At 43.9% G+C, this 25,085-nt stretch overlaps 1 protein-coding gene across 1 annotated transcript in view; it reads right to left on the bottom strand.

Annotated features, from left to right (window-relative positions):
- The window catches only part of SH3RF3 (SH3 domain containing ring finger 3), a 253,571-nt gene that overhangs the window by 72,422 nt on the left and 156,064 nt on the right, over positions 1–25,085 (bottom strand). The window contains exons 2-3 of the mRNA XM_075724723.1: positions 19,867–20,142; positions 9,928–10,023 (exon numbers count right to left, since the gene is read on the bottom strand). Coding sequence (XP_075580838.1) covers positions 9,928–10,023; positions 19,867–20,142 — 372 coding nt within the window. The remainder of the gene's footprint in view (positions 1–9,927; positions 10,024–19,866; positions 20,143–25,085) is intronic.

Below are 25,085 nucleotides of genomic sequence, written 5' to 3'. Positions count from 1 at the left end.
AAGGACTTGCATGTAATTTCTTCTACAGGATAGACTAAGCACAAAGGGGTGAGCCTTCAAGAATCCTGTGTGTCCTAGAGAAAATCTGGAAAAGATGGAGATCTCCAAATTAATTCCAACTATCTCCCCCTGTTTCTGATTTTTGTTTTTAATTTGCTTGTACTGACTCCTCCACTAGTCTTTTGAACTTGGTTTTCTCGATGTTCAGCTCTAACACCTAACAAAATGTTAGGGGATTTGAGACTTAACTCAAACATCTGTTTTTGGCATAGTTAATGACATTTTTAGGCTAAAAATCAACTTCACATGTTATTTTTGTTGTTTGAAGCATGCGTTCAGCACACACACATGTACTCCTGGGTCTTTTTGTGCTGAGAATAAAGACAGTTCGTCCATTCCAGGAGCTGCCACAATAAGAAGTAAGGAAAGCGGTAAAAACAGTTCATAGCTTCATCCTATCAGGAAACTGTTATTCTTGAGACTACTCCTCTTCGAAAGCTTAAAGGATCCAGCTTAACCACATTTTGTGACTCTTCACCATGGCAGAATAATATTTATGTAACATGCTATCTTCTGAAAACAGAGACCAGAGGGGGCTTTAACAGGCATCCCCTGGCAAATCATTTACGGTGTCACTGACATCAACTGTCCATCCTGTCCCTCTGATGGAGGTCATCCCATCCACCACAGGCACAGCAAAGGATAATGTGTGCTTCCACCTCCTCCAGGTCCTTTCACAGGCTGGGATTTTAATACTGGACTCACTTTTCTTTGGCACCCCCAGCAACAGTGCTGTGGCTGACTCATGGAAACATTTTGCCCTCTGCTCAGAGGGCTGTGGCCACCAGCAAAGGGGCAGAGAAGACAACCAGTGTGCCAGGGGCATTTCCCAAAACCCTCACACCCTCCCTCTGTGGCTACATTTGGATTGAAAATTTCCACTCTCAGAGTTTTATGGCACCAGGAAAGCTCCCCAGGAAGGAAGCTAATTAAGATGTGCAACATATACTAACAGGGACACTAGGGAAACAAAATGAAGAATGCCTGTGTGAGAAATAATGAAATCCTCTAGGATTTTATTTTTAATTAACTGCTAGACAAATCGTGTATCTCTTGACATGTAGTTTCTTAATATACATTCATGGTCTAGGTAAGCGAGACTGAAAGATACTTTCTTTCAAAAGGAAAAAGATCCCAAGAATTCAGCAGTGCTGAAGCAATCTTTAGAAGCTGTCAGAGATGATCAATGGCTGGAAAAGACAAAAGCCCTGTTCTCATGCCTCCTCTAGAGAGAGCAGATTACTGATGATGTGCTCTAGAGCCACCCCAGGGCCCCGGGATAGCCAGCATGCTCAATAGGGAACACTAATTTCTAGCTCTCGGAAACCTGCACCGTTGCTGAAACTTTTCACTCCAATGGTTGTGTGCTATGAGGTTGCTGAGCACTGCTGGGAAGTGCAAATTGTTTGTTGTCAATCTCACAGGCAAAAGCTAACCCGAAGTAATGTGCCATCTATTTAGTTGGTCCTTCTGAGTAGATACAAGGCCAAAAGGACTGATGCTTTGCCTGAGGTATCTTTCCACTTGAAGCATTGCAGGACCACATGAACACCTACCTTTTTTTTTTTTTTTTTTTTTTTTGTGGAAGAGACTTCCTCAACACCCGTGGCAGGCCTCAGCTATCCCAGGAGCAGAATAAGAAAGTAATGGGTAGTTAAGAGTGCATCTAAGCCTTCCCAAGATTTGCTGTACGTGTGTCTAAGCATTGCCAAAAGCTTATTCGTTCAGGACACCTTGTTGCTTCTGAAAGACACAGAAGTTTTAAGGTTCCCTAGCAAAATCAGAACAAACATTTCTAGGTATATGACAGACAGGTACTTTTGGAACTTGATAAATATTGCCTATAGCATCAAAGAACTGACTTGAACGTAGATATGCTTTGCTGGTGAAATGGCAGGTTTAATGTGCAATGAGCATTGCGGGCCTTTCCCTTTCACACCACGGCAGAGCACAGACTCACAGCCTGAGCAACCACAGAAGATGAGGAGTAGTTCCCCCTCACTTAGGCTGGAGCTAGCAGCCCTGCCTTCCCCTCCAAATCAATGAAGAGAAACAGGCTCTTCTACAAGTAGGCTCATCTGACATGTTTTAGATGTCTCCATCAAGCAGCAATGCCTATTTCTCTCCGTACAAGTACCTGGTTGTCTCTCTCAGTGCTAAGGGGGAATCCAGACAATTAGCTCAGATGCAGAGATCTATCTGCCGTTGGTCAGACGAACTGTACCTAGAGACCTGCAATGTCTCGCAAAGGATTTGGAAGAGTATTTCCCAGTTCAAAAGCGCTACTGGGGGCAGAACTGCTGTTCTGTTGCTGTTGCTTCTCAGTGTGACTTGCCAGTAAGACTGCACATCGTCAGATGTCTCTTCACTCACCATCCAACTGCAAATTTAGAAGTTTAAAAGAGAGAGTGGAAAAAAGGACAAAAGGACAGTAAAGAGAACTAAGGAAAGGAAACACTAAAATGAAGGAAAATATCAAGTAAGATGCAACAGTTTGTGAAGTCATTTTGTTCTCTCTGTCCAGGGAAGTTGGGGGGTCATCACTAGTGCTTGTTTTGTAACAAAAGCAACGCCAGTACCATAACAGGAGAACATCAACTTGGAGGCAGAAACAAAAAATCAGCATAAAAATAACAGAAACAAGACAGAATTGCACCCAGGACTGGAAAACATGTATTCAAGCACAAGCACAGTTTGGGAGAGTTGGAGGTAAAGGGAAGTGGCAGTACGTGGAAAATGCAGCAGGCGAATCCCTGGTCAGTTTGCACTGGGAAGGATGACAAACAGGATTTTACAGGGGAAGTGCTGGAAGTCCTTGAGTAGACTGTGGCTAGAGATCAAAGTCTTCTTATCAGATCAAGAGCAATAAATAGTCCATCTTAGGCAGGTATCTAACTTGCACTTCAATTTTTGGCACCTCGGAGGCAGCGCTTCAAAAATGCTCCATACAGATATGAAAATGATATATATGCTTTTGAAAGACTCATGAAATGGGCTTATTTGCCAAGGTTGTGTGCTTAAGTTGGCTGGGCTGGAAACCTTTTATAAATAACCTTAGAGAGTTATTTTTACAAAATAAAATCTAGGAAATTCAGATGTTACTCATAATGGGGGGGCAGGCGGGGAAGATATTCCTGAATATGACAGCTGGCCAATTTCTGGTTCAACAGTCCCTGAAACAATAAGAGGTGATAATAGTTCGGATGTGGTTTTCATTAATAGAAAGATTGGTCATAACATATAAATCTGAATTACTTAATTATGAGTCCATTTGTGTGAAAGCAGGCAGGAGGACAAGCAAGAGAAGACCTGTAACTAAAAGTGTCAATTCCCAAAAGGCAAATTTTCACAACCTACGGCTATGTCTAAATTTACGTGCTGGCTCTTACCGCGGCTCACCACAGGTCTCATGACTGTCTGGGCTGGAGGATGACTCAAACGTGACAGCACTCCCACCTACCTCTTTACGCAGGCTTCCCCTTTGTGGCGCCCACCCGAGATGAACTTTGGAGGAACATGATCCCCGATGCAGAAACCAGAAAGCAATCCTGCATTGACTTGTCCAGACACAGCCTGAGGGGAGTGAGTGATTAAAAAAGATCTACGGAGCTGAGGAGCTCAGCTAATGTAACGTAGGCGAAACTTGGCATTTAAGTGAAAAGGTGACAATGCAGCTCAATTTTGTATCCTGAAGGTGGAGGAAAGTCTTATAGAATCTGCATGAATGACCACCTCATGAAGGATGCTAGAAATTAACAGAAAACTTAAAAGTAAAACTCAAAAAAAAAAAAAAAATTGCCCAAAGTCATGCTAATTTACATTTTACGTAGGAAATGAAAACAAAGAGCAAAAGGTTCTTTATTTATATAAGCAAAAGGGAAAAGAAGAAATTGAGCTGTTAGGCAGAAAAGACAGGCCAGAGATTAAAAATAATGTGTATATATACAATATATATATTGTTATATTATATACAATATATGTATTATTATATATTATTAAATATTGTATGTTTAATCTCCTTCTCCCTTCTGAGTGCTAATAACCTTAGTTTTTCTGACTGGCATCATAGTTATTTGAAGTTCTTTAAATTATTTTACTTTGTATGTGCGTGATAATACTTTAAATCAGTAAGTTTTATTAATGGATTGATGTGGAAGTAGTGGTAGGTGTACAGGTTCTTACTGAGGTCCCTCTTGCAGCCTGCAAAACAACTTCTGCATGTTTTAGTTTGAATGTGAAACATGGGAACTGCATTTTGTACTCCATTCACATAGAAATCTGATACCAAAAAGTATCTTGGAATATTCTGCCATATTCTATGCAAGAGGAAAACAAGTAGGACCAACTTTTTAGAAACTATGAAGGTGCAGGAATGAAAATCTTAAAACAATGTAATTACAAAATTTGAAAATGCGTATCAATAAAGCTTTTCAACAGAAATTAGCTGAACAGCTCTTACAGCTTACATTATTGTCAGCCTTACAAGGTTCTTTTTCCATTTTTATCTGACACACAAAAGGAGAGAGAATAGAAAAAAATCAATTCTGATGTTAATGGGTATAATTCTTAACTCATTAGTGTTACACCTACCTACTACTGGGATGAATTTGCTCCTCTGAGATTTAGTAAGTCAGCTTTTCTAAAATCATCTACGTTAGTTTCCTTCTACCCACCTTTCAAAAGCCTCCATTTTTATTAGCATTAAATGATACTAGCAAGGCTAAAATGAACCATTTTGACAGTCCTTAAAAACAGAGATCGTATGTTCTTTTTGGAAAGGGCAGCAAACAAATGTTGCTATCTACTGCCTGTCTAATGCTCCTTTTTTTGGAAGGATTTAATAAAGGATACTCTAAAAGGTGCAGAGTATGCTGCCACAGAGATGACACATATACATATGATGGGTCAGACATCAAGGTTGAATTCATTATGAGAGTCCCATAGGGACCCATCTGTCCTGCAGCTGAAGGGAGGAACCAAACAGATGAAAGAGAGAGAAAACATAGACAAGAAGTGGACAGGGCAACAATTATTTGTAGATGTTGTTGAAAATGGTCAAAACGTCCATTAGAGCTAGAAATACATGCACACATCTGAGTTTTCAAGAATATAACTATGATGACTGCCACTGGGGATACCAGGTTATTTAGAAATGGCTGAGCTAGGAATCTGCATATAGAGAAAAAAAAATACAAAATCTGCCATCCAGTCTGAATGCCAGACTGGGGGCCACACCGCCAGGAAAATGCTGAAGAATCCCAAAGCCAAGCAGGTCTGTAGGCTGGGGTATGGGAAAGGCTTTGCTCTCTGCAGAGTGGTTCCCCGCACATCCTCCTGCAACCTGTCAAGTCATCAGATTAACTGAACACAGACACGCAGACACACACATAGTAAACTCTCAACCATTTGCATACATCTGCAGGCTAACTAAAGGCTACCCTCAGCAAAGCACATAGTTATACAGTTAAGGACAAATTCAGCTGTGTAGATGGGTCTCCGTCACACTATTCAGTGATGACAGCTGGGATCCTGGTAAATGTGCTCAGGTTCCCCTGTATGGGTTAAGCTGTTTTAGGATGATTGGCAGATCCAGTGGTACAGCACAAAATCATTAAATGTGGTGCTTGCCTCTGCAAAGCTAATTTTGCAGATTTTAATTTATCATTTTTTTAAATGATAAAAATCATTGTTTTCTTTAAGAAATGCATTTGGCTTTGGAATTTTTTGGTTGGTTGGTTGGTTGGTTTGTTTTGTTTTGGCTGAACTCTTTTAAAACATTGATTTGCAAGAATTCTTTTCCCCTGGGTCTCTGGGGAGTCTTGTGGCTTTATGCTGCAGGGCACTGAAACCATCAGCTCTGCCCATTCTCCTCCTCCCTCTTTCTCCTAGACCTCCTTTCCACCTTTTTCTCTTTTTGACTGTGAAGAACAGGAGAAGATCCCCATTACCCTGCTTCACTGCTCTGTAAAAAGAATCTTAAAACTCCTAATATTACTTAATCACAGCTTTCAGTGCCCCTGCTGCCATAAAACATTATAACAATGGGCTGGCACTTCATCAATTGTAATTTGCTGATATTACAGTCACAGTAGCGCTCAACATAATTGCTTTGCTCTACCACTGCCTCATAAGGCTTCTTGATCTCGGTCAATACTTCTTTGCACTGGAGGCTTTAGTCAGAAATTTTGGTCTAACAGCTCAGCTTTTTTGAATTTCCAGTTCCTGCCCATGTGAGCAGGATGTGTCCCTCCAAATACTCGGCACACCATTGCCCTCAAATTTCATTCCAGGCACTTAAATCTAGTAGGACACACTCTATTCTTCATTACTCTCAATTTCACACATAACAGCACAACACTTAGGACTTCCAAACAGAGATAATAACAGCACTTATTAAGAATGAAGGAGATAGCTTGAAGACAGCAAAATAAAAGAAATTTAGTTAGGACTTTGAATTCCTTGCAGGTCCAAAACTCCTCCCAGCAAGAATATGACTTCAAACCATACGAATTATTAAGAAGGTGTTTCTTTCAGGACAGAGGGCACCTTGAGAATCAATTTGATTATGTTGTGTTTTTCTGTAGACAAATTAAAACATAAATTATCAGCCCAAATAACTTCTACTGGAGATGAAGGACAGCAACAAAATAAGAAAGAAAATAGTGCAAACTCTCCCTGACAAAACATATTGTGTGTGACTCATTCTGTAAAAGTCACCACTGTGAGCTGCAAATATTTATTCCTTATATGATTGTTGCTTCTCTGAGGTTGGGACAGAGATGACACTGCAGAGGCAGGAAAAAGCCTCTCTGCACAGAGCTGTCAGACACAGCAGGCATGCAAGCACCCTTGCTGGACACTGGTAGGGAATAAAGCATAAAATCCAGGCCACGTTACACTTGTATGGCTACACAGACAACCACACATAATGCTGAGATACAGACTTTCTAAAACACTGCAGGGAGCAGATGTATTTCGATGTCTTCAGCTAGTTTTTTATGCCACTGCTTTGTGACACCACAGTCTTGCTCTAAAAGTTGCCCTCCCAGCCACGGAATCCTTTACAGAAGCGGACCAGTCCCAGGTTCAGTAAGCACAGGGTGGAAAGAAGACGAAGCAGCCTAGGGAGACACCGCAGGATTTTACATGGGCCAGCTGACAAGCCCAAGCACTGGGAGGCCAGTGGGGTCCTGGTGACGAATTTGCTGATCGCCCAGCGGGGCTGCAGTACACCCCTCCTTCCCATCCTGCTGTGGCTTATGCATGCAAATGCTTTGTAACAGAGTACTTGCAAAAGCCTTTCTTGCAAGCATCCATGTGAGGAGTACAGCAGAACATTGCCAGGATGAAGTCTCACTAAAGGGGGGCCACAACAAGGACTATATCCCCTGTTTGTACCTCTGGGATGCTCAGCTCTAAGATTCTTGAAGTGACCGGCTTGTTTTCTAATGCTCTAGCTGCTGTAGCAAGCATAAGAGCTCTTGCTTGGGCCGTGGGAGCAGCTGGGGACATTAGACCCTGCCCTTAGAGATGGGGTCCGGGCTGGAATTTGCTCCATCCAGAGTGCACGGCTTCAGATGCCGCACGAAATCACACGCACTTTGGCCATTGGCTCACACAAGTGGAAGGCTACCGTAGAGTTAAGCTTTGCTTATTCTGCACATTTTGCCAAGATTTTGAAAACCACTTAATGGACTTGGACAGACTCAAGGAGTGTTTTTAGATTCAAGTACTACTTGATTAATGGATTTATTTTATAAACATTGGCATTGAGATTTTCAAAACTTCTTTGGGATTTAGCTTGCTGGTTCCTCTTAATTTTTAATGTAAAGTAACATCTAAAGCTAGAAACAGCAACATAATTGTATAACTCCAATAGTTGCATAAGCTCATCTCATATTCAGAACAAGGCCTCCATCCACCAGGATGCGGATGAAATAGGTGGCTGATGTTTCTGTCTGGAGGATCATTTCCCTTTGGCTTTACAAACCATAACACAAGAATTATGCCCATGCCACTCAACTGTCTCCTTTGAAAAGTCCTTTTCAAGCCTCCAGATTTCAAATTTATACAGATAAAATATATGTGTGTGCATATATATACAAATATATGCATATGTGTATATAGTTGTATTTATTTTATATATGTGTGTGTCTGTGTATGAATGTATATGCACACACACATTCCTATGTGTGTTCTTCTCCCCTGGTGCTGGCTGCCTGGCTGTTTGCATCTCTTTAGAAACTTCCAGCATTGCTGTTCTGACTCTGCACCGCGCTACTGCTTGCTCCTCTGTGGCCACTCAGGACGTGCTAGTGCTTGGAGAACTTCAGTGAGACAACATTGCACGGGTTCCCAATGGGCTGTTCCTCTGAGGCTTCAAGCCCTTCACCCTACAAGAGCAATAATTAAGGAGACCTAGGGGTGGGAGATGGATCAGGACACTGCACAGTGCGTAGGCAGTGCAAGCTCTTAAAGCCTGCAGGCAAAACTAGAGCTGGGGAAAGGTGGTGGGGTGCAACAGTGGCTAGCTGTGCAGAGGTCCCCAATTTACTTTTTCTGCAGTAAAGTTCATGACAGTAACATCACACTCCCCCAGGACAAGAAAGAGAAGGGAAAAAGGCGGAAATCTGGGAGAAACCCAGCTTCTCATTTAATCACAATGAACTGAAAATGTCTTACACGTTCAGAATAGAAGAAAACCAGTCATTAACTTATACAAGGCAGCTGGTTTCCCAATAATGGCTCCTACACATTCTGGTTTTAATATTATTGTTCTTGTCAACTGTGGGAACTCAATGTGTATTAATGATGGTTTATTCCAAATTGGTCATTGTCAGAGCTAATAATTAGGTACTCAGGCACTAATTATCTCTATTTTGTCTCAAATCATTAACTAAGAAATCTGGAGAAGTAATTTCGGAGGCAGGCATCAGAGCCACACACAGTAGGGCGGGCTCTGCTGTGGGCACAAGAGACACTTCACTCTGGAGAGCAGCACCAGCCTACACCTGGGAGCAGTGTCAGGGCGATACTGCTCCCAGTACCAGGTGCAGAGTGGCAGCACCTGAAAAAAATACATACATGTGTGGTACCCATCTGTTCTTTGCACCCCACATTCATTCATGAGGGAAGAAAGCTCCCCAAAGGCATTACCTGGCACCTGGCAACAGAGCATCTCCAGTGGGGCCACCACGGGCCACCACTGGTCACTGCAGCTCTTCTCCCAAGTGGCACCCAGCTGGACAGGCACCAAGAGGAGGGCACGCAGCAGTGGGAAGAAATGGCACCACAGGTCTGCTTGGAGGACGTGAAGCCTCAGCATTTACCCTGAAACAAGCCTCCCGTGGATATCACGGCAGCAAAGTGCTCAGGACAAGGATGGGTCTGGCACACAGGGAATGAGGGACCTTGGGCACAGAGGTGGAGCTGCCCGAGCTTCTGATGTGGCAGGGGGACACCTGCAGCGTGCCTGCAAAGGGTTCTGCTTTAAGGGCAGGGCTGAGCCCTCACCACTGCTTCCCACCTGCCAGCAGCACCTGCCTGTCCTCAGGTGCATGCAAGATAACCTGACTGCAATCATCCTCCCCTATTTTCTCTGCGTATTGTGGAGATTACACCAGAAACACTACACGGGAAGCCTTCAACAGCAGTTCAGGGCATACATTTTGCTGGCCACTTTAAATTGAATTCAGTGTATCCTCACAGTCCCTCAGGGGACAGCAACCAAAAAATTCCCTTTTCAGTTATTCTGGTATAATTTGTCTTTCTCATTTAAGAATTTTCAAGGTTATCCTGCCTTTGTGGGCACAAAAAACTCCATGAGATGTCAAGACCAGCACCCACCACCACCTGTTATGAACTTACCTCAACATAGAGGATAGGGAAAATGCCAATCTTGTCACCCAACATTCCTTCTGCCCAGTTGTCATCTACCCTCCTGATGACTGTCAAAATTTCATCCTAAAATCAGAGGTACACAAAATACATAATCAGATTTTTTCACCAGAAAGATGCCAGTTTTCAGTTACCCACATGACAGCATAGGGAGAGAGTACACAGAGGAGATGATAAGGCAGGCAAAAATGTTCCCTGAATCCTGGGCCAGTAGCATCCCTGGCCCAGCATCCCACCCCAGTCATCCCATCCAAAGTGCATTGAAGACCCCTGCAGACTGGTGCAGCTCATGCCAGCTGCCAGCAGCTCCAAGGGCCTGGGGACAGTGGGTGGGAATAGGTAACTCCTGGCTTCATTGCATGGAGAGGGAGAATGTTTGACCCAGGAGGTTGCCTCTAACCCAAAAGAGAGAACTCTAGCATGAAGCTGCCCCTGTCCATCTGAGACCCCATTTCAGTGTTTGGCCACTCCAGAAGAAAATTCAAAGAGAAGCACCAGCAGAGCACAGGTAGTATTGAAAACACTTCCAGCAAGAAGCATAAGGTATAGCACGAGGTGCCCAGCAACTAGCTTACACTGCTGATGTCAGTTTTCCTTCTTAAAAAAAATAGTAGGAGGTAAAAGTGCAAAGCAGGTAAAAAGCCAAGGATAACATAATAAAAACCAAGTTGCATTCCACTGTTGGATCAGCTTCAGTTTAGATACAAGTTTGTTTTTTAAAACCAATGGCATTTTAATATTATATTTAAACTAAGGGATCTTACAAAAATTTCAGCTGATGATGAACTTTTTTGTGATTATAATACAGGAGATTAAGCAAAGTGCAACTAAAATTCATACTGCTCAAACTTTCCCTTGATAGAGTTAAAACCTAGGACATACCAGTCATTACAAAAGCTCAGGTGACTAGAACCAAACCCTGAGTTTTCCCAGTTTGAGCTGTTCAGCTTGTCAATGGATTTCTGCTACCACATCTGTCTGCTGGGGCTGCCATACTAAACCCAGCCTTGAGCCAGCTCTGCTTGCTACAAAGGCTGCAGAAGGCAGCCCTCTCTGCAGGGCACCACATTCACATTCACATCTCCTATGGCCAGAGGAAAGGAGTGGGATGAGAGAAGCTGCGAAGTGAAGTTTGCTGAGATTCTCTCATGGCATCCGATCTTCCTCCATTCCTGCGCAGAAATGTATAAAAAAGAAGAAACCATCTTCCTCCAGAAAGCTCAGACAGAGTTCCCCACCATTCTCACTTTACTTCTACCACTCACTCTAGGAAAATAAGAGCTACATATGGTCTATCACCCTCCATGTAACAAGCTATCCATGTTAACTGCTCAGGCAAGGGGAACTGGTTTTTTTGCAGATACTTCTCACACAGTAAAAAAACCCACAAATTCCTGATCCAGGATGCTCAGACCATGGATTTACGTTGATAGAAAATGACCAGAACAGGGATGTGATGTGATGTACTTTGCAGTTTTTGAACATGTGCATTTTGAACACGTGCGCTTCGAAATAGTTTAAATGTTTCCTTTGAATTATTCATCTGAATGATCCATTAGGGGAAAGCTCAGAGAAACAGCCACAGACTGAGTCCTTCAGCTATTTATTACAGTTGGAAGGATGCAAAAAGAATTTGTGCATTTAATTTCCTGAAGAAACAGATAGCATTCCCTTCCAGAGCCCTGTCTGCACGGACCATTTTTGATCTGTGTAAAGAGCTGACAGTAATACGTCTCTGCAAAGTTTCCACATGCTCTTACAAAAGACCGATTATCATAAATTTAGAATCTAGGTAAAGGGGGTAAATGAGGAAAATAAAAGACTGCATCACTTCAAGAACCTGCTATGAGTGGTCCTACTTTCTATATTTGTTCAGCTATTTTCTTAAAAGACTTTTTAAAAAACCCGAAGTGTGATGGGTCTACACTTTCACTCTATGTTTATGTATACATATATAATCTTCTGTGTGTATGTGCATACATATGCATATGCATGTATAAGTGTATGTGTGTATATATGTATTTGCATATATATACACACATAAGATAAGAAATTAAGAAAAAACTTTTTAACTGTAAAACCCCAGAAGCACTCGACTAGATTGTTAAAGACACGGTGCAATCTCCAACCCTGAAGCAGGCTGGACAGGCACCTGGCAGGAAAGGTTTATCCTGAGTTGATCCTGCTCGAGGATGGGGCAGGGAAAAAGTGACCTCTGAAAGTCCCTTCTAACTTTACTTTCTAGAGACCTATGAAATCTGGAAGCATTTCCATACACCAATCTTAGTTTGGCTTTGCCAAGTCTAGCTGCCGAATGTGGTCATATATGAGAAAATCAGATAGCTGCACATCCTGAGATATGCTGACATTCAAAATATGTATCTTTGTGGGATAGCAAAGTGCAAATCCTTGAGAATGCTTTCCATTACAGAATTGTTTTCAGAAGCATGTTGAAAATCTCCAGGAATTACAGCAAATCCCGAAACATCTTTTGAAATTCTTTATTAATAGAAAGTTTCTTTGAATTTGCAGCCCACAACATCATTCTATACACTTGGCTGGTGAAAGCTTCAACATGAACTAATTTAGTACCTTAAATTAGTTGGATAGCCTTGCTACTTATAAATTCCTAGAAAGGTTCCCAAAAGGATCATGAATAGTAAAGAGCCACAGATCTCTTGGCATACAACTTCAACTTTCTGAACTTCACTATTTCACATGTACTAAATCGATTTCCAGGCAGCATAAAGGAATCCAAGCCTCAAATCTCATTTCAAAAGCCAATGGTATCCACTGTAGCTTGACAAAGATACCTCATGCTCTTTTTATGCCTGTGGCTAAAGTCTCTAATTATTTGCTCTCTCTTACTTCCTCAAGTCTCTCTCTATTCATCAGGGCCGGGCAGCCTTGCGACAGGCATGTGGGACCTGCAGTTCCAGTGTATAACCATTATCAGAAAGGAAGTCAAAGATAAATCACTTAAAAAGCAACCTGATTGACAGAGAAATGAACCCCTTTGCTGAGAAAAAGGCACAAAATTGTGGCCAATAACAGTCATGATTCACAGCCTGATTTTTACTCTAGTCATTAACGGCCATTAACGAAGCAATACAAAGCAGATGCGCCTGCTATTCTGCAGAGATAACAACTCCATCTAGAGCACTGGGGAGATCTCAGCGATGGCAGGATGGCATCACATGGTGCTTGGTGTGTCCGCCAACGAGATTTGCCAGCTGGCGCGAGAATCCCAAGCGCTGGCTACCTCCGGGACGGTCCCTCCGTGCACAACAAATGCTGTTGGAACTGAGTGCTAAGGGGCTGGGATGCCGCGCTGCAGCCAGGAACCAGTATTGGATGTGACGGCTCCAAGACTGGCACAAACACTTGTTAAACACCGCTGTGGGCTGGGAATGAAAGTGTTGGAAAACGAAGGAAATAGTTGATGTTATTACAAATGTGATGAGCAATAAAGCACGGGAAACAGTTGATGCTACCTTGACAGGTCTGAGACTCATCAACCACTGGGACTCAGCCTTCAAGGGGCCACGTGAACTCATGCATGCAAAGGGTGGTCCAACACCAAAACAAAACTGTGGGCTGAATTTGGACTCAGTCTAAGGCTGGGGTAGCTACACAAACAGACAATAATGCAATTACTCCCGATTTGCACCGCTATATCTGAGAGCAGAGTCCTCTTGTGCATGGCTTGTACCAGAGAGCACGTAGCCCAAGGGAGGATGGATTATTTTTTAAAACAGAGACAGCAGGAGCCTAGGCTCACACTGCAGTATCACATAAGGAGCCATTAGAAAGCTGAGTTAAATGAGTATATCCCAAGGGCATACAATGAGACTCAAGGCCACACACTGATTGCAACCATGCTAGTGAACATCAGGAGTAACACTTCTGAAGCTGCTGGAGGTAAACTGGTGCAAAGCTGACACAAGGCTGAAACCCATCATTACAGAGAGCAAAACAACTGCTAACTGACTAATTTGGCTGATCACTGCCAAACGCTGAGGAAAAATACGTTAAGTCACAGATCTGGGATGCTTCGTCTTCTTGTAGCAACTGTGGAGGAGGGAACAGTGGTGGGTCCTTGTGCCTGTACCTATGGCTACTTTGGGATGAAGAGTTAGGAGGAGCAGTCCACATGGTGTAAGAGAATGATGGGTTGGAGCTTTGTTTGTTGCACTGGATACTCAAGACAGAGGTTCCTCTGTCCCTTCCAGTTTTATACTTAGACATACAAAATTATTATATTTGATTTATCTTTGGCCTTTTATCTGGAGGGTGTTGTATCTACGTTTATGAAGTTCACCATAAAAAGACAATTTTCTTACAATCCACCTCTGGAACAACAGAACATTTTAATTCAAAAAGAAAACTAGTCAGAGGAAAACCCAAATATCCTTCGTTTTCTTTTACTGCACTGACAGATATTCATTAAGAAAGGGGAGGGGAAAAAGCACAGTCCAGCAAAAGAGCAATAAAACATAATGGTACAGAAGATCACAGAATCATAGAATCACAGAATCATTTAGGTTGGAAAAGACCTTTAAGATCATCCAGTCCAACCATTAACCTAACACTAACAAGTCCATCACTAAACCAATTAAGGGTAAAGTAGCAATTTCATGTTTCCTGGCTTGGTGGCTGGATTATTTTTTAATGAAAGTAAAAACTAGGAATCATTAAGATTGGAAAGGACCTCTAAGATCATCAGTCCAACCATCAACCCAACACCACCATGACCACTAAACCATGTCCCAAAGTGCCACGTCTACCCATTTTTTGAATGCTTCCAGGGATGGTGACTCCACCACCTCTCTGGGCAGCCTGTTCCAAGGCTTGGCTACTCTTTCTGTGAAGAAATTTTTCCTAATATCCAATCTAAACCTCCCCTGGTGCAGCTTGAGCCCATTTCCTCTCGTCCTATCGCTAACTACATGGGAGAAGAGACCAACATCCACCTCACTACAACCTCCTTTCAGGTAGCTGTAGAGAGCGATAAGGTCTCCCCTCAGCCTCCTCTTCTCCAGGCTAAACAACCCCAGTTCCCTCAGCCGCTCCTCATAAGGCCTGTGCTCCAAACCCTTCACCAGCTTTGTTGCCCTTCCCTGAACACGCTCCAGCACCTCAATGTCTTTCATGTAGTGAGGGGCCCAAAACTGGACACAGTATTTGAGGTGGGGCCTCACCAGTGCCGAGTACAGGGGGACAATCACCTCCCTGCTCCTGCTGGCCACACTATTCCTGATACAAGCCAGGATGCTGTTGGCCTTCTTGGCCACCTGGGCACACTGCTGGCTCATGTTCAGCCGGCTGTCAACCAGCACTCCCAGGTCCGTTTTGGCCAGGCAGCTTTCCAGCCACTCTTCCCCAACTACTCAACCTCAAGCGTTGCATGAGGTTGTTGTGACTGAAGTGCGGGACCCAGCACTTGGCCTTGTGGAACCTCATACAGTTGGCCTCGGCCCATCGGTCCAGCCTGTCCAGATCCCTCCGCAGGGCCTTCCTACCCTTGAGCAGATCGACACTCCCACCCAGTTTGGTATCATCTGCAAACTTACTGAGGGCGCACTCAATCCCCTCGTCCAGATCGTTGATAAAGATATTAAACAAGACTGGTCCCAAAACTGAGCCCTGGGGAACACCGTTTGTGACTGGTTGCCAACTGGATTTAACTCCATTCACCACAACTCTCTGGGCTTGGCCGTCCAGCCAGTTTTTTGCTCAGAGAAGAATACACCTGCCTAAGCCATGAGCTACCAGCTTCTCTAGCAGGATGTTGTGGGAGACAGTGTCAAAGGCTTTACTGAAGTCCAGGTAGATGACCTCCAAAGCCTTTCCTTCATCCACCCGGCAGGTCACCTGGTCATAGAAGGAGATCAGGTTGGTCAAGCAGGACCTGCCTTTCATGAACCCGTGCTGGCTGGGCCTGATCCCCTGGGTGACCTGCACATGCCCATTGAGCATACTCAATATGAACCACTCCATAATCTTCCCCGGCACTGAGGTCAGGCTGACAGGCCTGTAGTTCTGCAGATCCTCTTTCCGGTCTTTCTTGTAGATGGGCGTCACATTGGCAAGCCTCCAGTTGTCTGGGACCTCCCCTGTTAACTAGGACTGACGATAGATGATGGAAAGTGGCTTGGTGAGCTCCTCCACCAGCTCCCTCAGTACTCTTGGGTGGATCCCATCTGGCCCCATAGACTTGCGAGTGTCCAGGTGGCGTAGCAGGTCGTTAACTGCTTCCTCCTGGATTATGGGGGCTTCATTCTGCTCCCCGTCCCTGTCTTCCAACTCAGGGGGCTGAATACGCTGGGGATAACTGGTCTGGCTATTAAAGACTGAGGCCAAGAAGGCATTAAGTAACTTAGCCTTTTCCTCATCTTTGGTGGCAATGTTCCCCCCTGCATCCAATAAAGGATAGAGATTCTTCCTGGCTGTCTTTTTGTTGTTAATGTATTTGTAAAAACATTTTTTATTATCTCTTACAACAGTGGCCAGATATAGTTCTAGCCGGGCTTTTGCCTTTCTAATTTCCTCTCTGCATGACCTGACAAGATCCCTGTAATCTTCTTGAGTTGCCTGTCCCTTCTTCCAAAGTTGGTAAACTCTCCTTTTTTCCCTGAGTCCCAGCAAAATCTCCCTGTTCAGCCAGGCCGGTCGTCTTCCCTGCCGGTTGGTCTTACGGCACATGGGGACAGCCTGCTCCTGCGCCTTTAAGACTTCCTTCTTGAAGAATGCCCAGCATTCCTGGGCCCCTTTGCCCTTCAGGATTGCCTCCCAAGGGACTCTCCCAACCAGTGTCCTCCACAGGCCAAAGTCCGCCCTCCAGAAGTCCATGGTAGTGGTTTTGCTGACCCTCATCCTTACTTCACCAAACACTGAAAACTCTATCATATCATGGTCACTAAGCCCAAGATGGCCTCCAACCACGATATCTCCCCTGAGTCCTTCTCTGTAAACAGCAGGTCAAGTGAGGCACCTCCCCTGTGTCAGGAAGTTACCTTCCACACACTCCAGGAACCTCCAAGACTTTTTCCTCTCTGTTGTGTTGTATTCCCAGCAGATGTCCGGGAAGTTGAAGTCCCCCATAAGAACAAGGGCTAGTGATTGTGAGACTTCTGCCAGCCGCTCACAGAATGCTTCATCTACCTCTTCATCCTGGCTGGGTGGTCTGTGACAGACTCCCAGAAGGACATCTGCCTTATTGGCCTTCCCCCTCATCCTTACCCATAAGCACTTGACCTTATCATCACAATCATTGAGCTCTACACAATCAAAACACTCCCTAACATACAGAGCCACCCCACCGCCTCTTCTTCCTTGCCTATCCCTTCTGAAGAGCTGATAGCCACCCAATGCAGCACTCCAGATCCCTATGTTTGAGTTCTCTTCTTGTAGTTTCTCTTCAGAGGAAAACTCTTCTTTATTACATGTTTATAAGTAAAATCCAATTACAAGTGTCTGGTAGCATTAAATGAGTTGTGGGATGCAAATAAGTTATACTAGATTGTATAAATGGTATGCCAATGCAACCTGTCTACCTGAAGAAAGAACAAACAGCGTAAATGAAATTGAGATCAGGTCCAGTGTCTTCAAATGCAAACTGAGACATTCAAATGATGAATATTGCTCCGAGTGACAAATCACATTTACAGCAATGCAGTGCTCATGACTCTGCTGCATCAGCAGATGATCTGAGATCTGGGCTAAACAGGAACCTTCATCAGCACAGGTGACAGCTAAAATTAGCATTGAGAAAACTGATGAAAACATGACAGTAAAGTGCCAAGATGAAAAATAGATTATTCACTGTCAGGGAGAACAATAGGCAAGACACAAAAACAGTTACAAGGTGACAGTGCATGTAGTGGAAGGAGCTAAAGAAGAAAACAGCAGTAGAAGAGAAACCAAACCCCCCTTGGGGAAAACACAGTCATCAGGGATAAAACGATGCAGACAGTAACACGAGGGGTAAAAAAAGGAAAATTGAAGGATTGAGAGTAGAGCTATATAGCAGAAAGAAATGCTCCATGTGAGAATGACATTGGACAGCCAAGAAAATAAGAACTATCAGTATACAAAGACAGTTATTGTAAGGGAGGTATACTAATATATGGCACCAAATATATCAAATACAAAAGCATCTAGGAAAGGACCTGCTCTAACAAAAAAGACCACAACTGCCTGCCATACCTATTAAGTTTCTTAGATCGAGCAAGCAATGAATACCTTAAGTGGACAAGGAAGATTGCTTCTTGGAGAAGTCACCTTTGTACCTCTGGGCAAGCAGCAAGGAAACAATGTGCCAGAAAATATATATTTACTGATAGGATCTCAAAGGTAACTTCTGGCTAACTTTCTGTTAGTGCATAGCTGGTACTTCTCACTAAGCAGCCCACTCGCGGAGATTCACAGCTCCAGGGAGGCTGGGTAGTCGCAGGGTTTGCAGTGTTTGCAATCAAACACTTCGCTTGCTATAGAGCAACAGTGCTTTACAAATCTTTTGTTAAATAAATATGAGAAAGCATACATTCTAGGAAATTGCGTTCTGCTGAGAAACGTTGCACAAGTGAAAAAGATGTTACATGCGGCGAGAAAATTATACGCTGCAAATAATTCATTCAGCTATAATAAGTAGCCTCAAAAGAGGAGGTCAGTAGAATCCTGGTGAAGGATATTTTTATCATCTATTTCATATTCATTTCCAGCATAACTGTTATTACTTTATGTGATACTATAACAACCACAGACAGCTGAAATAAAACAGCAAATGACAATGAACAGGTTCTCCATGGCATTCAGTGCCATAAATTAACATTAGGGGATATGCTTTATTTTACTGTGGGTTTCTTGATACCCATGAAGCCCATCTAAGGTCAACACAAATTGCTAAGGAGGGGAGGGGGATGCAGAAAGCAGGTGGGGAGATGGGGGAGAAAGGGAAAATGTGACATTTTAAATCCAAAGGAAATTACAATATCTCAGTTTCCTCTCATTCCAAATGGAATTTATTAAACATTTGGGTTTTAAGAAAAGAAAGACTTCTTTTTTTTAAATGTCTGCATTAAAAATGTCTTTATGTTCATAAAATAGGAAATACTGTGATATATGATGATAGTGTATTTCAACTGCGAATTGTTATATGGTACGATGCAATATACATTTTGAAGCTGAATGGCATTTTAAAACACTGGAACATCTGATTCAATCAGGAACATTAAAAGACACATTTCCATTAGATTTTTTCTGAAATTGAGTCGTCCTTGCAGAATATTTCAATGCAGATGAAATGTATGCTTTTCGCACAGAAAAATAGTTTCAGAAGCTGTGTAGCCACTTCTGCTTGTTGAGTTTCACTGGCTTTATACCAGCCTTGCTGTTCATGGCATGAGCTATCTCACTGGCTTCTCCTTTAGACAAAATGGGAGCAATTTCCCAAAAATGCTAACATGGGGCTTGCCCCAAGGGGAGGCTTTATGCCCACCCAGTCCTGCAGCACGGCTGGCGTGCGGGACGTTGCAGGACCACGGAGCATTCTCTGCCTCCGCAGGTAGGAGGATTTACAAGCTGGGAGAAGTCAATGTCCTTCAGCACATTACATGAGGGGGCTCTCCACTTAATAAAGGAAATTCAGCCATGTCAGCCTGTCCCCACTAGGCTGCCTGAGCTCAAGGGCTTTAATTTTCTCATACAAGAAACTACTTAAAAGGAACAAACAGAGTGCAGGGGGTCCCTGGGCAGAGCTGCCCAAAGAGGCCAGGTAGATGTCCCACTGGTCCCAGCACCACCGTGCTGCAGGCTTGGCTGCCAGCACCTCACACACCCCGTCAATCCCCACAGAAGCAGCTTTCTAAACTTTTTTTAAAAAAAACAAACAAAAAACTATTCCCTCACCTTAGTGAAGGTCAGGCAATCCTTGTCTTGATCTTTATCCTTTATTTCAAAATCGTAAAGTGCTTTGCCCTGAGGTGGAGCTTGCGGGAGGGGCTTGATACACTGGATGTAGCTGGCGGGGAAGAAGCCATGGTTCCCATTGAGCTCCCCGTGGTACCAGTTCTCGTCCACCTTCCGCCGCAGTATGATGATGTCCCCCTTGTTAAACTTGAGGTCGCCGGGCTCTTTCCCCTCATACGTGTAAAGGGCTTTGCCATAGGGAAGCTGAGAAACACTCTGGGGAAACAAAATATGCAACACCTTTAAGTAAACCCGAGCCAGAACCAATTTCCTTTTTAAAGTCACTTTCAGCTAGAAGCAAACTGATGATCCGTGATCAAATTACCCCAATGACTGCAGGTGACTGCTACGTAACGCTATACCCTGGATCTTACAGGAAAACTGGGATGCGAGTGATGATAAGACTGAGAAGGTAAGTGTGTTACACCAGTGGAGGCAGGGCAGTTCTCCTGGAGCTCAGCTGAAACCTGTGGTACCTCTTACGGCATCAAGCAGCATCTGTTAATTTGCAAAATATCCTATGGAAACAGGACTATGTGTTTACACAAGTAAAACTTGATGTGTCTAAAGGTAAAATATTAGACATTTTGACCTTCAGGGTTGCTTTGGTTTCTGAGGCTCAGAAGATAAACAAAACAAAACAAGCTTGAAGATTCACACGGTTCTAAAAGTTGGCAAGTTTAAAATTTTTTATTGTGTTTGTTTGAAAAACTCCAAACATTTTTGAGTTTGCAGCTTTTCGTTTAGCTTTTGATTCTGTAACCAAATACTCTTACTCCTTTCAAAATCCCCAAGTCTCACGCTGCTCACTGAGGGCTACTGTAAACAGTTATAATATACTTTGTTGCTTATGAATTAATGTCTCTGCGGAAAAGAGAATAGGCAGAATGCCTCAAATCTTTCTTTTAGAACTAAAAACAGCTCTGAGGCTTTCACTCTCATTAAAAGAAAGAAAGAAACTTTAAAAAAATCACAGCACAAGAGCAAAAAACCCTAAAAAGTTATTAGTTTGGTGTGATAGATGGAAACTACCTGATTGTGAAGAATTCTTCCCAGAGGTCCCTTTGGCCCAGTGCAAGATTGTCTCACCCAGGCTGCGACTGCACGGACAATTTTTTGGTGGAAGTACCAGTTTATGCAGACCTTGCCCTTGCCCTCCAGGGATACTTGCTGAATCGCACAGAGCTGGGAGCATGTTGGACACAGCCGCCTATAGGGTTTGGCCCTATAGTAGCTCTTTAACCCGTACTGGGGGAGGAAAGGTGCATCGCTGTATTATCCTGTGCCATTGCTTACTTCACTTAGCTTGAGCTAAGAGCCAGCTTGCAAGCCTCAGCGCAGATATGCAGCAGCATGTATCCCCATCGAGGGAGGTGATTCTGCCCCTCTGCTCTGCTCTGGGGAGACCCCACCTGGAGTGCTGCGTCCAGCTCTGGGGCCCTCAGCACAAGAAGGACATGGACCTGCTGGAGCGGGTCCAGAGGAGGGCCACAAAAATGATCCAAGGGCTGGAGCACCTCTCCTACGAGGCCAGGCTGAGAGAGTTGGGGTTGTTCAGCCTGGAGAAGAGAAGGCTGCAGGGAGACCTTACTGCGGCCTTCCAGTACTTAAAGGGGGCCTATAGGAAAGATGGGGACAATCTTTTTAATAAGGCCTGTTGTGACAGGACAAGGAATAACGGATTTAAACTAAAGAAAAATAGATTTAGACTAGACATTAGAAAGAAATTTTTTACGCTGAGGGTGGTGAAGCACTGGCACAGGTTGCCCAGAGAGGCAGTGGAGGCCCCATCCCTGGCAACATTCAAGGCCAGGTTGGACGGGGCTGTGAGCAACCTGGTCTGGTTAAAGCTGTCCCTGCTCACTGCAGGGGGGTTGGGCTGGATGGCCTCTAAAGGGCCCTTCCAACCCAAAGCATTCTATGATTCTATGATTCTATGGGATGTTAAAGGGGTCCTATAAAGTCAACCTTTCATAAGTCTTTTTTTCAGAGATGTGTTTATAAAAATGACATGGTTTTCTGTTGCATATATATACGCTTACTCCCTGCTCTGTACACTGGCTGTCTATGGGGTGTCCTGTAGGGCCAATGAAAAAGTAAAGGTATGTTTAATAAAATACCCTGTTATTCCCCCAGGTATTTCTTACGCCTGTACTTCTGGATGACATTCCTGTGCGTAAGAATAGCACTCGGATGCTTTCCGCAGGGAGAAGGTGGAGTGGCCTGACAGAAACACTACATTTCCCACCCCAGCCAGAAAATGAGATGCTGGGATGACTTTTTATGGTATTTGTTAAAGCAACAAGCAGAGGCATTTTTCGATCCCGACGGGTGCATTAAATGGGCCTGCTCTGGTAGGGCAGGTTTTACGCTCCTACACCTGCACTGTTCGGCAGGAGGAGGAGGAGAGGAACCAGCCCGCCGTCTACGCTGCCTGCCAGCACAGCCTCCTCCAGCTGCTTCTGGGCGCCAGATGGTCGCTGAGGCAGACAGATACCACTCTGTTCAAAAAGTAAGTTTCCGAGTGCACCTTCACGCACAAGCGTTAACTTACTCATTTTATTAGGAAGGGCTTTAGTAGCTGTGCAGGTCTCGGAAAGCATGTGCAACAGATCGTCTTGCCTACACCACACAGTGAAGGAGGCAATCAAACAGGCACAGCTCTACAAAGCACTATCCGTGTTGTCTGGATGGGGATTTAATTTCATTCAGATGTGTCCCCAGCTCTTGGTTTTCTCATTACCAATTTACAGTTCTGCTTTTTCCTCTGTATTCTTTTGGATTTTGCTGTATCTGAATGAAGGGACCCAGTTAAAGACCAGTATTTTGGACGCGCCTTCAAATGTAACAAAAAAAGCGTAAAACCAGAAAAGAAAATCAACAGCCCCCTAACAAAGCATGCATCAGTCTCTGCCAAATCAGTGGCAGCATCCTACTGACATTTTTCTCTCTGCCAGGATGGTTATTTCCCCTGACACCAAAGCTTTGCCTCCCGCCCCAGCATTTTAAAGATCAAGCCTAGGATACCATCAAACTGCTTAGGTAAGGCATGGATTGCATTACCTATTTGAAACTAGGAAAAAATATTAAGCTGGAAGACTACAGAGCCTTGTAGTAATTTAGAAATAAAAGATTCATTACTTTAACTCATGCTGGGAGAAGACAATTTATCAAACACCGAGGAAGACTTCTGCCAGGTGCGCACTGAACCTCTGCTGATCCGGGCACGCGCCTGGCAAGCACGCTCCGTATCACTTACCCTAGACAGGGCCTTCCTGTTCCCAAGATCTCTGTAGCAATTCAAGGTCAGATCACTTTCTTTACTTTTTAACCCCTTTCTCTTCCCAAGCCTCATTTTACTGTGTTAAAAGTGAGCAGACCCCAGAGCTACAGAAAAAGAAACTGGATTTTATTCAGTGTCACACATCATCAAGGAAATTCTTACAAAGCACATGCTGGGCTTTTATTACTGATTAATTGAGCTGGCTAGAAGATGATTCAGGTGCCTGTTTATACCTTAACCTGATGAAAATGCAGACTTTAAAGCAAAACAAACAAACTGCAAGACAAAAATTTTAATTTGAAATCTGGCATTCTTTTATTTGGAGACCCTAATGTGGCACCCCAGGGAATTTGTAGGTTAGGTGCTTGTGTTCCTATTCTCTTTCATGGGCTTAGTTATGGAGCATGTCATCTGGGGACTGTCCTACACAGAGAAGATCTGAGCATAAGGTACTTAAACTACAACTGCCAGTGGGAAGGTGCTTCCAAAATAAAATGTTTCAATTATCAGTTTTTCTAATTCTGAGCCACAGTTTTTCAACTAAAAGCCTGTAGAGGCATTTTTTAAAATGAACTTGTTGTTTAGTGGAAAAGACACCATCCTACTGAAAAATTGCTGTAACAGTCATTTCCCAGACTTTCCGTAAGGTCAGAAGTACTCATTTTGATTTAAGTATCCCAGGTAAAGCTTGCATTTACTGTGGCCCAGGCAGAGGTAAAGAAATAACAGAGTCCTCTAACCCTTTTCAAATAAAGCTGCTTTTCCCATTCTAAAGCTCTAAGTGTCTGCTCCAATCAACCAAAGAGAGAAGTTCAATATCACAATTACCAAAAAAACCCCAAAATAAACTCTTGAAGCTTCCTTGCTGATATTTTCTGGCCAAAAGGTCCTGCTTTCAGTGGACTTTCAGTGGTCAGATTATATTAATGAATCCTGGTCACTAAGAAGCAGATTTTGGGAAGTTTCCCATTATTGTTCCTACTTTTGGTTAATCCATAAGTGAGAAGCAAATCAGATTCAGAAAGCTCCTCTTAACTACACCTGAAAGGAGGAAGCATTAAGCATATTTCAGAAACAGAAGAAAAATAATCACGGCTGCTGTTTGCTAGTTGTAATGTCACTCCCCATCAACAGTTAGGTGATTCTTAGAAATCCTCCTATCCTCCTATGATTATTTCCCTCTTTGCCAAATCTTTGTGCAGTGCAATTCGGGCCTAATCACCCCCCTTTTCTTCACTTGACTCCCCCAATTCAAAGGGAAGGGTATTGGCCAAGGCTGATCTCTGACTCATGGGCAAACCCCCCAAGCCCTGCTGGGGAGCATGCTCTTCGCATTTTCTGTTCAAAATCTCTGCCCCATGCCCTGTCCTAATTCCCCTCAGCTCTTTCCGTCACGCAATGGCATTTCAGTCAGACATCATCATCTTCAGCATGCCCAGGTGGTCCTTCTTACAAAATCTTCTAATCTAAAACAGGCTGAAAAGTGTCATCTAAGGGATCAGACTAAAGAGAAGCAGAGGCAGGCAACAGTTTTGGTGGTGGGCAGTGACAAGCACATAGAGATGTTCCTCCAGCAACTACCAGAGTGCTTACACCTTCCTCTTGCTCCCTGCTTCAGCAGAGCTAACCCCTCCGTGCTCCTTCTTCCCCGCTCCTGCACCTGGGCAACACTGCAGTAACAGATGGTGGACACCACCGAGGCACCGCGCTCCCCCTCACCATCCTCTTCTTCCTTGCTTCTTAGCTGAAGCCCCTTCTCAGCTGCACTCCCATCTTGGGCTCTTCTGCAACACTATGTCCTGGGAGGAAAACTCCCTTTCCCAGCCTGGCCCCAGCAGCATCGTGCTGCTCCTCTCCCCACAGCGCCCAGCTCCGC

Source organism: Pelecanus crispus, chromosome 1, assembly GCF_030463565.1.
Source record: "Pelecanus crispus isolate bPelCri1 chromosome 1, bPelCri1.pri, whole genome shotgun sequence".
NCBI lineage: Eukaryota > Metazoa > Chordata > Aves > Pelecaniformes > Pelecanidae > Pelecanus > Pelecanus crispus.
This window is presented reverse-complemented; position numbering and strand designations above follow the sequence as displayed.